Below are 16,842 nucleotides of genomic sequence, written 5' to 3' on the forward strand. Positions count from 1 at the left end.
AGAAGCAGAAGTGATCTGGTAATGGGAATGCATCGTAGATCCTACACCAGAAGGAAGAAAAGGCTGTTTGTTGCCTTCCTGCTAGGGGTTAGAGAAGAGAGTTTTGTGCTATTATAATTGATTTGTGGCCAGAGGCTCAGGAATGCCCTTTTTCTGCTTCAGTGCTTACCCTCCTCTTTCCTCAATTCCACAGAGAACCAAAGGCTTCATTTGCAAGGTTACCTAGCAAAATTAGAACCCACCTTTATTAATAACTACGTGAGGGACCTTCTTTCTATTTCTGTATACAGAAGCATAGCTGGAGAATATAAATCTAAGGCCCGTGCTTTAGAGGGGATCTCTGCTTCTTCAAATGAATCTAATTTGTGGAACCTGTTGGCTCAGATGGGTCTGCAGGAAGATGAAAAGGATAGACCTTAGGAAAGAATCTGAATTTACAGACTTGCTTAGTCACATAGGAGAATATTAATCTTTTTTTTTTTTGAGAGGTTTTCATTATAGGGTGTGTGCATTTGCCAGAAAGACAGAGAGAGACAGAGAGACAGAAAGTGAGAAATCACCCCCCAAGGGGGATGGCCACCCCGCAATTCCTTCTCCTCCATTCTCCTCTTGGAATCTTGGGCATGCACACATACGCGCACAGTGTGAGTTTAAGCCATTGGGTCCAGGATTCGAACTGTGGTTACCTACATGGGAGTCCAGCGACATAGCCATTACACCAACTGCTGGTCCCGAAAGTATTGATTTTTAAGGAGGTCGATTGTGGTTCATTCAAATCTCAGTGTTTTTAAAACTGTGGGATGTGATCTATTTATGGATTTTAAAGTTGATTCATATGAAGGCAAGCAGCTAATTAAAAATTAATGAAAAATAATAGAGACTATTAGAGTACATCTCAATAGGAAGAGTGATTTTTATATCAGTCTGTATACACACTCACACACATGTACTTATATACTAGGTTGTTTTGTGAAATGTATTTCTTACTTTGATCATAGAAAAACAATATTTGAAAGAAAGTAAGTGTTATAACCCAACCAAAATGTTCATGATATATAAATGCTTTTTATAAATTCGTGTCAAGTAGTCAATCAACCCTATGGTTGTTATGTACAATATGACTAGTTCATTAAATATTTTCTGTAAGGAAGAGTTACAGAATGGAAATACTGGGACTGGCAGGGGGTGTGCTGATTAAGGCTCTGGCTGACTGTGGTTTGAGTTCTGGACCCAGTGGCTTGAAACTCAGCCAGATATGTGTGTGACATGCCCAAAATCCCAAGAGGAGGCTGGAGGAGAAGGGATTGCAGTGTGCCCATCTCTTTTGAGGGGTGATTTCTCACTTCTTTCCCTCTCTCTGTCTTCCTCCGATGAGCATGTGTGCCCTATGGCAAAAGCCTTAAAGAGAGAGAGAGAGAGAGAGAATTGAAATACTTAACCTGTGAGGAAGAGCAATGCAAAAGAAATTTATGGTGTCCATCAAAGCTCTTTTCATATAGTCAAAGGTGATCATAAAAAAGAAAGGAGATCACAATAGAATTTTTTTTTTTTTTCCTTTTTATGGAGAGGTTTTTGCTATAGGGTGCATGCGCTCACCAGAAAGACAGAGAGAGACAGAGAGACAGAAAACGAGAAATCACCCCCCGGGGGGATGGCCACACCACAATCCCTTCTCCTCCATTCTCCTCTCGGGATCTTGGGCACGCACGCACACGCATCCAGAGTGAGTTTTAAGCCACCGGGTCCAGGACTTGAACTGCTGTTAACTATGTGGGAGTCCAGCGACATAGCTGTTAACGGCAACTGCTGGTCTACATAGTAGAAGTTTTAAAGAGGTTTGTTTCACTTTTCTTGTAAGGAGAACTTTTGAAACAATTATTTTGCCTGCTGGACCTGTACATATGAATATACCAGGTGGATCTTCAAAAAGTTCTTGAAAAATGTGTATTACAAAAAAAAAAAAAATGCATGGATTTAAAAAAATTGTACTAAATAAATCTCATGCTTTAATTCCATTTTTCCATAAACTTTTAAGTTCTATCTTATAATATCCTGTCCAGATTCAACATACCTAGAAGAAAGTCACGGCTATCTTCATGGTGTGCTCCTCCTTCAGCTGGGGATAAATGTCCCTTACAATCGTCACTCTCCATGTAGGAAGCCAACTCTGCGTACCAGGATACCTGAGCTGCTGCCTCCTCTCATTTCCCAGGCGTCATTTACATGTCCTGGCTCATCCTTCTTGTTGCCGCTTGTAGCCGTACCCCGAATGCTGCGTTCATCTCCTGCCTTGTTCCTGCTCCTCTCCTTCATCTTTCCCATTGCCTGGGCGGATCTTCCTTACTCGTGGGAAGGGTCCTTCAGGTCCTTCTGAGCGGTGGTTACCCATTGTCTCTACAACAGATTTCAGGCTTTTTAGAATAATATTCCAGTCCCTCCTTTCCATACTGCATCTCTTACTCTTTCCTTTCAGGTCTTTAAGTGACAGCTGCCATTCTTGTTTCCTGGCTTGACGGCCAGCTTTCTGCTTCTGCCCTAGGTTCATGCTGTTCGTTTTGCAGGGGTGCCTTTCCTCCCCACCCTTCCCTGCCAGGTCAGTCCTCATGATTCAGCATTACCTCTTCACTGTTCTGCCTCTGGTGAGCTTGAGTAACTTCCCTCAATAGTAGGCAGTGTTTTCTTTGTCTGGTTTATGGTGGTGCTGATACCTCTGTTATACTCACCACCTCGCGTGGCTGTGTGCAATCCAGCGTCTGCTGGGACTCTGCATGGTAGCCCTGAAACTCAACAGAGCGATGAACTGTCATGTCGCCAGAGTAGTGCATAAGAATTTTGTCTCTGAAGTTAGATGGACTGAGTCTATTTCTAGGTCCTACCACTTAACAAGTATGCTACCTGAGCCCCATAGCAGAATGGTTAAGTGCTGTGCATCAGGAGCCAGATTCCACAGGAACAACTGTGGTTCAAACCCTGACCTGGTGGCTTAAAAAACATTCAGGGCTCATGTGCTTGTGAGTGGAAATTCTTGACAGGAAGGAGGAATGGAGGAAAAGGGCATGACCACACTCCAATGGGGGGAAGAAGTGCTTTCTCTTTCTTTCTCCTCCCAGCAGGTACACATACCCCCTGGCAAAAACCAAACCAACCAAACAAACAAAAATTATGTTACCAGAGGCAAGTTTATTTTTATCTTTCTGTGCCTCTGTTTTCTCATTAGCAAAATTAGCCTGAACATGCAACCTGTCTCAGTGCTTGTATGAGAAGGATTTGAGGGAATCCCTTGGAACTCCTTACATTTAATCCTGATACCTAAGCCCTTAGTAGCTATTAACTAGTAAAAACTTGCTTTCTTCTCAGGGTTATGTCCTACAGCACTCATGTCACTGAAATGGAATGATTGCCTTTTCTTTAATATCATTTTGTTTCTTTAGGAGGACATATTTCACTGGGTCTTTTCGAGGACTAGCTTTTTAACAACATAAGCTATGCATGCTAAATTACAAAATCTGATTATGAATATTTAACTTGACTTTGATGCTATATAACCCATAATTCTGAAATTCTCGCCCTAATAGAACCCAAGTACATAGTTCATGACTTTAAAATAGTTTAGAGATTGTGCCCAAGTTATAGCAAAAACCTAATAGACTATCTTTTTTTTTTTTTTTTTGGAGAGATTTTCACTGTAGGGCGCGTGCGCTCGCCAGACAGACAGAGAGAGACATAGAGACAGAAAGCGAGAAATCACCCCCCAGGGGGGATGGTCACGCCACAATCCCTTCTCCTCCATTCTCCTCTCGGGATCTTGGGCACGCACGCACACGCGCCTGGCGTGAGTTTTAAGCCACCGGGTCCGGGACACGAACCACGGTCGACTACGTGGGAGTCCAGCGACATAGCCATTACGCTAACTGCTGGTTCCCTAGACTATCTTGATGTTATCCCCCCACCACGAGTCACAGAAACTGTTACCACTAAACCCTAATAGTATAAAACTGCACGTTATCCCTAACAGAAAATGCTATGCTAAGGTTGCAATATCATATACTGTCACTACTTCTATATAATTAATGTAACATAATATATAGACTATAACATGACATAACAAAATGTAATGTATTACAAGTATTCCTATTTTCCAACCAGTAACATTTTAGTTCAGATGATGGAGATTGAGAATATTATTATTTTCTTGTTTTTCTAAGAGTACTATGTCTCACTAAAGGAATGTTACTTGAGGAAGTTTGAGAAGCACTGAAATGTACTACCTATAAAGCAGAAAAAGGATGTTTTGTAATATAAAATTTAGAAGCTAAATTATAATTTAAAATTTTTGAAAACACATATCTGGTCTACTTTGTATTCTCAAATAATATTGTGGGTTATTTTTCTTTTAATATATGATGTTCATATATATAGCTTGATGATAAATTACTGTCCTCTTTATGGTTTAATGTTTTACTTTAAGGTTGATTAATCACACAAAGAAACTTATGGAGAAAGAAGAAAAACTGTGCATTAAAATTCTGCAGACATTACGAGAAATGCTAGAGAAGAGAGACAGCTTTATGGAAGAGGTACTTTTTAAAATTTTTAGTATTTGAAAACAAAGTGGGATCTTCAGAATAATGTATGATTTACAATAAGCTATTGTATGATTACTTGCATTATGTTCCATTGGTGAATGTACTTAGATGAACCAGATAATTGAGTTTTTATGCTATTCATCTCTCATGTTTTGAGTTGAGAAATAACTAAGATTAGACTAGCTTATTTGTTTTATTCTGTTTTGTCTTGATTATGCATGTTTTGCTCTTATGGCCATAACGGGCCAAAATGACCTTTTAAAACAATGAGTAGCTAAGATGCATCATTTACATTTTGTATAAAGTTTTGCTGCATATTGAGAGTGTGTACACATTTTTTGGCATGTGTTGATTTTTTAATTATAAATATATATTTACATTATTTTCAGTAATATTATGCCAAATATTATAACATAGTACTCATTTTTACAAGTGGAATAGTCTGTTTCTATTCTTAACCATATTAATTTAAGTATTGCACAAGTGATTTTCAGGGAAATATCAACTTATAGATAATAATTGTCAGCCCGTTATTAAAAATGACAGCTCAGGTGCTCATTAAAAGATAGCTAGCAGCATGTTTAATACCCAAGGTGATATACTTAAAATGTAAATCCAGAAGTTATTTATTTATTTATTTATTTATTTTTAGCTAGCTGTCTGTACTTTTATGTTAGGTGTCAAATAAAATTCATACCATGCTTTTTAATAACTTTGGTGTGGTTCTGTAAATATTAATCTTCTGATATCATAAAAGTAGGAGGATTTTATTGTATTTATTTATTTTTTTGTGTGATATCCGATCACAAAAATATTGTAGTTTTTTAATGCATTCCTATAGAAAAGAAATGCAGTGGAGTCTTGGACATTAATAGAATGAGTATTGCTTCAAAATACTTAATTTGAGTCAGATGTCTGCTTCAGTCATCCAGATGCTTTCTCCTTTGCATAAGTTCTCGTCATCATTTAAGCTACGTTTGGCAGACAAATGATCAAAATAGGACTCAAGACAAATATTTATAAGTTTGAGTGTATGGCTTTTTTTTTGAATGGTAGATTTCCTTGGAACTTTTTTCTGTCTTTTTTGGTTCCTTAGAATATTGCTATAAATTATTAGGTTGTAATTAAAGTACTTGATTCTAAAGTAGAAAAATAAGGGCCAGCCCCCCAGTGCAGCAGTTAAAAAGCACTGCATAGAGGAAGCCAGATCCCACATAACTGACCAGGTTTCAAGTTCTGGCCCTGTGACTTGAGAAACACAATGGGTATGCTGTTGAGTGCTCAGGAGCCTGACGGGATGGAGGGCTGGCAGAAAAAGGCCCAGTTGGGAGTGTTCTCTCTCTGGCATGTGTGTACTCACACGCCTTCTAGCAATTAAACGGTCAAGCCAGCCTATGCCTGGGAGGTTAAGGCATCTGGATCCCACATGGTTGACCCCATGGCTTGCTGCAGTCCTGGACCAGCGGCTTCAGAAACACGTGAGGTGTGTGTGTGTGTGTGTGTGTGTGTGTGTGTACACGCACACATGCATGCATGCCCAGATACCAAAAGGAGGAAGAGATGGAGGAGAAGAAATTGCAGCACGACCATACCCCAGGGGGAATGCTTTCTGCCTCCTTCCCCCCACTCCAGCAAGCACACGCACTCTCTGGAAATTTTTAAAATAAAAAATAAATGAAGTAGAAAAATTAGGTTCATACAGTTTCTTGGCAGAGGATGAGGTTTATAATAACAGTGACTTGTGTTTAACAGGAGATACATGTCAAGCCTTCCAATTTTATGTAACAGATTATTATTGCATTAGTCTAAAGGAAAGAAGAAAGAAATCGAGCATGATTTTACTTTGACTATTTAAGAGTATTGTAGTGTATCTCCAAACCACTCTAAAATAAATAATCTGTTTTCTCCTTTCTATTCCCACTGCTATCACTAGTTCGGTTTTTGTTTGTTTGTTTGTTTGTTTGTTTGTTTGTTTTAAGAGATTTTTGCTATCAGGTGTGTGTGCTCGCTGGAAAGACAGAGAGACAGAAAGTGAGAAATCATCTCCCAGGGGGATGGCCATGCCGCATTCCCTTTTTCTCCATTCTCCTGTCGAGATCTCAGTTATGCACGCATATATACCCATCATGAGTTTTAAGCTGTCGGGTCTGGAACTCGAACCATCGTTGGCTGCATGGGAGTCCAGTGACGTACTCATTATGTCATCTGCTGGTCCCGTAGTTCAGGTTTTTCTCCTTCCTGGTCTGAAAACTCCAATAGTCCAGTTCTGAGTCCTAGAGTGGAGGTGGGACTGCTGTTTTCACAACCCCAAAGGACACCATTCACATCAGGTATGGCATCAGCTACCGTGTCATGGGTGATGTGAATGGCATCCTCAGGACACAGCCCTCAGGAGAAAGTTCCCACAAGGAAGGCTGGCTTGGGTTGTTGATTCAGTCACCCAACACGTACATTGTGAGCACCTACTAAATTCAGGTTACTGTGCCTGGGCACTGGGGACATGGAGATGAATGACAGCCTGTCAAGGGCCACCGAAGGTACGATTCACACACTAGGGGACGCCTGTCATAGTCTAGGCCAGAAATTATAGGAGCCTTCCAAGAACCTTCGAGGGCCCTGAACTGCCTTGACAATCCAGGCCTTCCATTTGTCCTCTCCACATTTTTTTCCCTACCCTACCTCATTCTTTAGCCTCTAGAAATCCGTGTTCCTCAGTGTGCCTGTAATGTACCTCCAGAATCTCCTGCCCTGGTCTTTGGTTTATCTGGAGTCTGTTTGCTAAAATCCAAACAAGCCTTGATATCCCTAGTGCTATCTTTGCAGAAGAACTACTGGGGACTCCTTACCAGGGTCTTACTGCTGGGCCACCACTGCCCTCCTGTCCCCCAGTGATTTGTTTCTTAACTTCTAAGTCTACTAAGGACAGAATAAGGAAAAAAAAATTGTAGCAGGAAGAAATTCTAGCTCTTAGATACCTTCTTCTTCTACATATTTTGTAATGAGAAATATTTCTACCAGTGGAAGCAGAAGACCCCCCACCACCCCCCACCCTCTGGAAAGTTTAAAGAAAAGCACATCAGCTCTAGAATGACTCACACGTGTCACAGGAAATCAGGACTAGGTGATCCGTGTGCGTTGTCAGTTGGCCCTTTGTAAACAGTTGGCACTCAGTTATCCATGCAAGGGGAGGGGAGCTAAATGACTCACCAGCCCGGGGGGAATGGCACAGGGCAACATTCAGAAACTGGTACAAAACAGGTGGACTTGAAGAAAAGAAAGGAAGCAAGAAATCAATTACAGCAGTGGAATAATAGGAGCCCGTGTTTTCATGATTGTATCAATTTCCTGTTTACCAAGAACTAAATTTCCTATCTACCATATAAACGTATTATCTTACAGTTTTGGAGGTCAGAAGATTAAAATCAAGGTGTCAGTAGGGGTGTATGCCTGGAAACGTTAGGGGACAATTCCCCTCACTTATCTATTGGGTCATTGGGAAAGTCATGACATATTTTTGCATAGAAAAACATATAAAAGGACATCATGACTTCCCTGACAACCTGATAGTTTTTAGAATTGCCTTGCCTTCCTTGGATCATGGCTCTTCCTCTATTTTCAAAACCAGCACTGTTGCATCTTCCAATCTCTCGCTCTCTCTCACTCTCTTTTTCGAGCTTTCTCTGCACCTGCTCCCCCATTGTCACATCTCCTCCTACTCTGAAGCTTTGCCTCCCTTTTATAAGAACATTCATTGATGGTAACATGTTTGATTAAGCCAATAGACAGTATATTCTGGATGAGAAATCACATTTTGTATGTTGTGATGATGTTCAGTGAATGAATGTAAAATAAGTAAATCAAAAATAAATAAATAGATAAATAACTGTGCTACTAAGTGAACCCCCCCCCCCAAAAAAAAAAGAACACTTGTGACCATGTTGGAGCCACATGGATAATCCAGTATGGCCTCCCAGCCTCAAGTTCTTTAACTCTATCACATCTACAGAATCACTTTTGTTCTATATGGTACCATGTTTACAAGTTCAGTGACAAGGTAGAGATCATGGAGGCATAATCTTTAGAAAAGGCCCTTAGCCAGCCTTCCACAATGGTCTTTTTGCTGACAGTGAGAAGTGAAATCTAGAATATATTCTATATATTCAGTTTGCCTGTAGCTGATTAAAATGTCTAAGGAAACAGGCCAGCCGGTGGTGTGGTGGTTAAGGCGCTGGACTCCCACTGCTGTTTGAGTCCCAGACCTGGTGGCTTGAAACTCACACTGGACGTGTGTGGTGTGTGTGTGTGTGTGTGTGTATGTGTGTGTTTGCCCCAAATCCCAGGATGGGAGTGGAGAAGGGATTGTGGTGTGGCCATTCCCCCGGGGGGTGATTTCTTACTTTCACTTTCACTGTCTTTCTCTGGCAAGCTCATGTGCCCTAGTGGGGGGAAAATGGCTATATAGGGAAGACAAAATGCAAACAAATAAAACAAAAAATACTTTGAATTTATAGCACTTTAGTGTTTTCAAAATATTTTAATTTTATGATATATCAATGATGTAGAGAGTACCGAGAGCAGGCAGTGTTACTTCCACGTTACAAATGGAGAGAGAGACTCAAGCAAATTGTTTTAAAGTCACAGTACCTGGTCCTCCACTACCTAATCAGCTGGATTTCTGCTACTTGCGTATTGACGCATTCCTGAGAAATTACTGAGAAATAAATTAAAACAAGAAACTCAAGCCAAAGTTTTTCACAGAAGCTATCCTAATATTACATTTGAGACTCCACCTCTTTGAAGTGTCAGCTTGAAAAAGACTCTCCATTTTCATTTCCTTTGTCCCTGACACCAGAAGTGCTGTGTGTGTGTGTATGAAGCTGGTAGAAGTTTAAAAGTAGTGACAGCAAAGCATAAATTTGCTTCCTGGTTGAACCAAATGCCCTTGAAAGCAATTTTCAACCCTGGAAATTTTCTGATATTGATAGCCTTCTCTGTATGCTTTCTTAAGAAAACCTATTAAGAATATGTTATTACTTTGTATCTGGTATTTAGTTAACTTCTTAAAAGCTTATAATGTTTTTGAATATAATTCCTTAATTCATTATACTTAGGAGTACTTTACCTCATTTCACATTCTTTAGTTTGTGCTCCAAAGGCTGAGAGATAAGATGTTGGTAGGCAGCATCTTAAAGATTCCTGACGGAAGACTATGAAGAAGTAAAATTTAATTTTCTGTTGTGTGTGTCTACACTTGAAATCATCTAGGGATCGTGGAATGACTTAAGTTATAGTCCTTATTTTTATTGAAGGATAAAACATAAAAATTCTGTATTGTCCTTAGGGGGAAATTACCTAAGTGAGTTTTAGAAAAACTCCATTAAAATGTTGTTTGTTTAGATGACTGTGATACAAAAGCAAAAATTTACAGAAGAAATAACAACAGTGAAAGTATTCCTTTGAGGCTGGTCATGTTTCAAAGACTTTTTAAAGGTAACAACAGCAGGCATACTTATCTGTGCTTTTATTTGTTTATTATTAGTATTATTATTTTTAGAGAGGGATTTTTGCTATAGGGTGCACATGTTCGCTGGAGAGACAGAGAGACAGAAAGTGAGAAATCACACACACACACACATACACATACACACACCCGAGGGGGATGGCTACACTGCAGTCCCTTCTCCTCCATTCTCTTCTCGGAACCTTGGGCACACATGCACATGCACTTGGTGTGAGTTTTAAGCTGCTGGGTCCGGGACTCGAATAATGGTCAGCTACGTGCGAGTCCAGTGATGTAATTATGCCATCTGCTGGTCTCTTATTTGTGCTTTTAAAAAATACGCCTTGGACTTGCCCCATTGTGCAGTGGTTAGGCACTATGCATAGGGAGCTAAGTTGGATTCCACATGGCAGACCACAGTAGGAGTCCTGGCCCTGGCATGTTGAAAAACATGATTGGGCATATGTGCAGGTGTTCCAAATTCTTACAGGATAGAGGAGTGCAGGAAAAAGGACGGCAAACATGGCCATGCCCCATGGAGTGGTGCCTTCTCTTTCTATGTCTTTGATGACTGTGTACACCCTCTGGCAATTAAAAAAAAAATGCTGGAAAATTTAGAGAGGTAAAGAAGAAAGAAGAACTATTTCAAAAAGGCCCTAGGGCACTATGATTTTAATGTGCTCTAATCTTACAGTCATCTTGTTTTACTCTTCCTATTTCCACAATATCTTTGCCACAAAAAAAGAACTGTCTGATAGTGTATGTGTGCTGTTGAACAGAGTAGCTTAATTATAGCACCATGTCCGCATTTTGTATGTTTAAAGATATGTTAGGTCCAGATCTGAGTGAATGCGGGTCGTAATGAGACTCGCAGAGCACATCAGGATTGGATAGTGGTGGGCTGATGAGAGAACAGGAAATGATTGCTCAGAGGGTGGGTTTGGTTTTAAGGACTTTGGAGGGGTTCTGTTTCTTTCATCTTTTACTCTTTAATATACATTTTCATTAGGACTTATAGAGCATTAGAAATATCCCTCTCATAAAAGAGAACCATATATAAATCATAAAATGTCAAGATTTCTATAAGCTTAGAGCAAAACTACAATATATAAAATTCATGGCTTCGGTACTTTAGAGTTGGAAATGACAATGCGTACTGAAAATATTCACCAATAGCCAGTAGAACTGGCCATTTAAAGTCAGTCTCCTTACATTGTAGTCACAGAAGTTGACTTATTTAGAATGCTAGTTATAATTTCAAATTTAAAATATATTCATAATTTGGGGCCAATAGGTGGCATGGAGGGTAAAGTACCAGACTCCCACATGGTTGATCACAAGTTCAAGTACCTGACCTGGTGACTTGAAAATCATACCAGGTGTGTGTGGGTGTGAGTTCAAAATCCTAGGAGGAAAATGGGGGAGAAGAGATTGTAGCATTGCTATCCCCCCTTGAGGGTGATTTCTCACTTAGTCTTTCACTGTCTCTCTCTGTCTCCAGTCAGCACACATGCCCTATGGCCAAAACCTAAATATAATAATAATAAAATAGATAAATATGTGTGTGTCTGTATGTATATATATACATGTATATGTGTGTATATATATATATATATATATATATTCGTAACTTAGATATATTCCTTTTTACTAATGTTACACTGACATACATATAAACTACAAGACAACGAAAGATATTTAGAAAAGTTTAATATTCTTAAAATGTTTCAGACATAACATACATATAGCTTTGTGATGTTATTGAAAGGTCTGGAAACTGCCTTCACAATAGCCATGGTGCAGTTTTAAATGCTAGTTTAAAAAATAATAATAGCAAAAAAAAAAAAATAATAGCAAGCATTGATTAAAAGCTTGCTAAGTATCAGATACTTTCTTTATTCATGTTACTTTATGTAATCTTCAGTCTTATGTCATAGGTAGTATTAATATCTCCCTGTTACTGCTGAGGTATAGAGAGTTAAATGTCACGCATCCGCTAGGTAGGATTAAGCTGGGATACCAGCCCGAACAATTTGCTCATGAGCTCTCATACTCTCAACTAGCACGTTAGATCCAAACTAGTTATAGGACTTATAATCACAACTCTTCTATTCGCTCAGATATACAACTAAATAAAATGAAAATTTTGGGACCAGCAGATGGTGTTGGACTCCCACTTAGCTGACTGCGGTTCGAGTCTGGGACCTGGCACCTTGAAACTCATGCTGGGTGTATGTGCATGCATTCCCAAAATCCCGAGGGGAGAATGGAAAAGAAGGGTTTCTCACCTTCTATCTCTTCTCTCTCTGTCTCCCCAGTGAGCACATGTGCCCCATAGCAAAAATATCTCTAAAAAAATTTTTTTTAATGAAAATTTATTTAGTTTTATTCATGGTAAGATTTGCCTCTCTGTGTACTGTGAAACATAACCTATTTAATGCACTGAGCTGCTAAGGAAGGCATGAAGATTTTTTTTTTAAGAATTATTTTATTTTATCTATTTATTCATTTATTTTTAATTTGACCAGAGAGAGACACAGAGAAAGAGGGAAAGTAAGAAAGCAAGCCACCAGGTCTGAGACTTGAACCATAATCGGCCATGTGGAATTGTCCAGTGCTTTAACCACCAGGCCATCTGCTGGTCTTAGGAGGGCATGAAGATTCTAGACCACATTGACTGAAAACAATCTAATTCAAGAACTTTGGGAGTTTTAACAGATCCCCAGATCAAGATCAGAGCTGCCTAACGCCCACTCTGATCACAGTCCGAGTTGTTGGTAACCAGAGCAGTAGATATAAGAGTTCCAAACAATGCTTTATAAGATGAGTATTCCATACAGCCCCTTGTGGAAATATAGCATTCAAAAAACAGCGTAGCATCTAATTGAGAGCTGTGATCTTTACAAATGCCCAGGTGGGTGAGGTGATATTTACACATTGAAAAATGATAGCAGACAGTGGCTTCCTGGTGTTAGGTATCTGGAGTGATATGAATAAAGATCTTTAAGAAATGATGTCTTGAGTTATTATTAAGATATCCTTCATCTTCTTTTTTAAGCTAAAATTTTCTCTCATGTGAGTTAATAGGAATCTATTATTTTCTTAAAAAAAACTAATCATTGTAACTAATATTTTATTTCTGATTTCGAGGAGCAGCAAACAGCATGAGTCAGAATTATGCTAGGCAGCTTAACCCCTCTGTCAGCTGTGTGTACCTACCTGCCAGTCCTGGAACCCTCGCATTGTTGAACATCTGTAAATTGCATCACGCTTCTCCCATTGTAAGACTGCAGAACCATTCACTTTCCCTGTACTTATTTGTTTCGCTTTCTAGCAGGCAAATAAACAAATTTAACTAATGTGTCACAGGATGCATTGTACCTTGAGAATTTGATAACTGTTTTGCTAAGGCAAATTCGGTTTTAGTATCAGCTACATTTTCTAGTATTTCTTATTAAATGCATTTTTAGAGGTGAGTACAGTTTTTGCTGCAATATAAATGTTCTAATGTTCTTTTATTTCATTTTATTTATTATTTATTTATTATTATCATTACTTTTAAAATGTTGGTGTAGGGCACGTGCACTCACCAGAGAAAGACAGAGAAAGGAAATGAGAAAGCAAGCCACCTAGTCCCACAGAACTCAATCACAGTTGGCCATGTGGGGGTCCACCACCTTAACCACCATGCCACCTGCTGGACCCACTACTGTAAGTGAGTGATGTTGCAAATCTTAGTCATTTTTATACTGTATGTGTGTGCGCACGTGCGTGTGTGCTCACACTCAGGTTTTTAAGTAGGTAACTAAGTGGTTGGAAATATGAAATGTGTTGAGGTCCTCTTACAACAGGAGATCTTTTTTAGAAAGAGATGATGCACTTGTCAACTTTAGAAATTTTATTTTATATTTCCATCTTGGCAAAAAGATGTTGACTAACAAAATGGGCATTAAAAACAACAATTGGTTTTAGAAAGTTGCTCTTTTTCATCCCTCAGTGGCTTGTTCATTTGCTAGATTATAGAAGTGATAATTTTAGCAAATTTGTTGTAATCATCATAACCGCAGCATTATAAAAATTTACAAAGTTCTTAACTGTACCTAAACTTGCTTTCCCATTTCAGAATCTGACACTAATCATTGATTGCCTCAGTGGATATTTAAGAGATGCTGTGACTCTTTAGAGATCTATAACTAAAAGTTCACAATGAAAAATATTGCCTGTCCTCAGAAAGTAGTCACCAATCAATGTCTCTTGTAAATATAAGACATCTTGGTAGCCAATAATTGTAGGCAATTAATAAAAATAGTATTGTGATTAAAAAACAAGCTTTGAAGACATTGAAAGAAAAACAAAAGAGGGACCGGCAGATGGCATAGCAGTTACGTCACTGGACTCTCAGGTAGCCTACTGCTATTCAAGTCCCAGACCTGGTGGATCACTGGGTGAGTGTGCATGCATGCCCAAAACCCTGAGAGGAGAATGGAGGAAAAGGGATTGCAGGGTGGCCAACCCTCCTGGGGGGTTATTTCTCACTTTCTGTCTCTCTGTCTCTCTGGCAAGCACATACACCTTATAGTAAAAATCTCTCTTAAAAAAAAAAAAAAGAAAATGAGGTGTGTGTGTGAAGAGAATAAAGAATAACAATCACAAAGCACTAAAATTAGTATACTATTAAATTAGCATTTTAATTATTTCCACCTAGATCGAACCTTAACTCCTTTCAAGAAGCATCCTACAATTAGTTTAACTTTCTATTATTCTAATTTGTAATCATTTCAGCATTTATAAAATCATATTTATCTTGTTAACATAGGCCTTTTCATTATTGTGCCTCATGAAGGTTTTCTCTGTTGTGTGTTTTATTATTTTAAATAAGTTAGAAACTCCTTGAGGATATGTCTGCTGTGTGCCATAAAGGTGAAGAAACGCCCAGCGGGCCTTTCAATGCTGACACTTTATGAGGCTCCAGCTCTGCATTTCTTTCTGTACTCCCAGTCTATAGTCCAGAAAATCTACCTGCCAGTCCTGGAACCCTCGCATTGTTGAACATCTGTAAATTGCATCACGCTTCTCCCATTGTAAGACTGCAGAACCATTCACTTTCCCTGTACTTATTTGTTTCGCTTTCTAGCAGGCAAATAAACAAATTTAACTAATGTGTCACAGGATGCATTGTACCTTGAGAATTTGATAACTGTTTTGCTAAGGCAAATTCGGTTTTAGTATCAGCTACATTTTCTAGTATTTCTTATTAAATGCATTTTTAGAGGTGAGTACAGTTTTTGCTGCAATATAAATGTTCTAATGTTCTTTTATTTCATTTTATTTATTATTTATTTATTATTATCATTACTTTTAAAATGTTGGTGTAGGGCACGTGCACTCACCAGAGAAAGACAGAGAAAGGAAATGAGAAAGCAAGCCACCTAGTCCCACAGAACTCAATCACAGTTGGCCATGTGGGGGTCCACCACCTTAACCACCATGCCACCTGCTGGACCCACTACTGTAAGTGAGTGATGTTGCAAATCTTAGTCATTTTTATACTGTATGTGTGTGCGCACGTGCGTGTGTGCTCACACTCAGGTTTTTAAGTAGGTAACTAAGTGGTTGGAAATATGAAATGTGTTGAGGTCCTCTTACAACAGGAGATCTTTTTTAGAAAGAGATGATGCACTTGTCAACTTTAGAAATTTTATTTTATATTTCCATCTTGGCAAAAAGATGTTGACTAACAAAATGGGCATTAAAAACAACAATTGGTTTTAGAAAGTTGCTCTTTTTCATCCCTCAGTGGCTTGTTCATTTGTTAGATTATAGAAGTGATAATTTTAGCAAATTTGTTGTAATCATCATAACCGCAGCATTATAAAAATTTACAAAGTTCTTAACTGTACCTAAACTTGCTTTCCCATTTCAGAATCTGACACTAATCATTGATTGCCTCAGTGGATATTTAAGAGATGCTGTGACTCTTTAGAGATCTATAACTAAAAGTTAAGAATGAAAAATATTGCCTGTCCTCAGAAAGTAGTCACCAATCAATGTCTCTTGTAAATATAAGACATCTTGGTAGCCAATAATTGTAGGCAATTAATAAAAATAGTATTGTGATTAAAAAACAAGCTTTGAAGACATTGAAAGAAAAACAAAAGAGGGACCGGCAGATGGCATAGCAGTTACGTCACTGGACTCTCAGGTAGCCTACTGCTATTCAAGTCCCAGACCTGGTGGATCACTGGGTGAGTGTGCATGCATGCCCAAAACCCTGAGAGGAGAATGGAGGAAAAGGGATTGCAGGGTGGCCAACCCTCCTGGGGGGTTATTTCTCACTTTCTGTCTCTCTGTCTCTCTGGCAAGCACATACACCTTATAGTAAAAATCTCTCTTAAAAAAAAAAAAAAAGAAAATGAGGTGTGTGTGTGAAGAGAATAAAGAATAACAATCACAAAGCACTAAAATTAGTATACTATTAAATTAGCATTTTAATTATTTCCACCTAGATCGAACCTTAACTCCTTTCAAGAAGCATCCTACAATTAGTTTAACTTTCTATTATTCTAATTTGTAATCATTTCAGCATTTATAAAATCATATTTATCTTGTTAACATAGGCCTTTTCATTATTGTGCCTCATGAAGGTTTTCTCTGTTGTGTGTTTTATTATTTTAAATAAGTTAGAAACTCCTTGAGGATATGTCTGCTGTGTGCCATAAAGGTGAAGAAACGCCCAGCGGGCCTTTCAATGCTGAC

At 38.7% G+C, this 16,842-nt stretch overlaps 1 protein-coding gene across 1 annotated transcript in view; it reads left to right on the forward strand.

Annotated features, from left to right (window-relative positions):
• The window catches only part of ITPR2 (inositol 1,4,5-trisphosphate receptor type 2), a gene marked incomplete in the record, with an annotated part of 493,922 nt that overhangs the window by 249,424 nt on the left and 227,656 nt on the right, over nucleotides 1-16,842 (forward strand). The window contains 1 exon segment of the mRNA XM_006140313.2: nucleotides 4,469-4,577. Within this exon segment, the coding sequence (XP_006140375.2) occupies nucleotides 4,469-4,577 (109 nt within the window).

The sequence above is a fragment of the Tupaia chinensis genome, unplaced genomic scaffold, assembly GCF_000334495.1.
Source record: "Tupaia chinensis unplaced genomic scaffold, TupChi_1.0 Scaffold000028_1, whole genome shotgun sequence".
Lineage (NCBI taxonomy): Eukaryota > Metazoa > Chordata > Mammalia > Scandentia > Tupaiidae > Tupaia > Tupaia belangeri.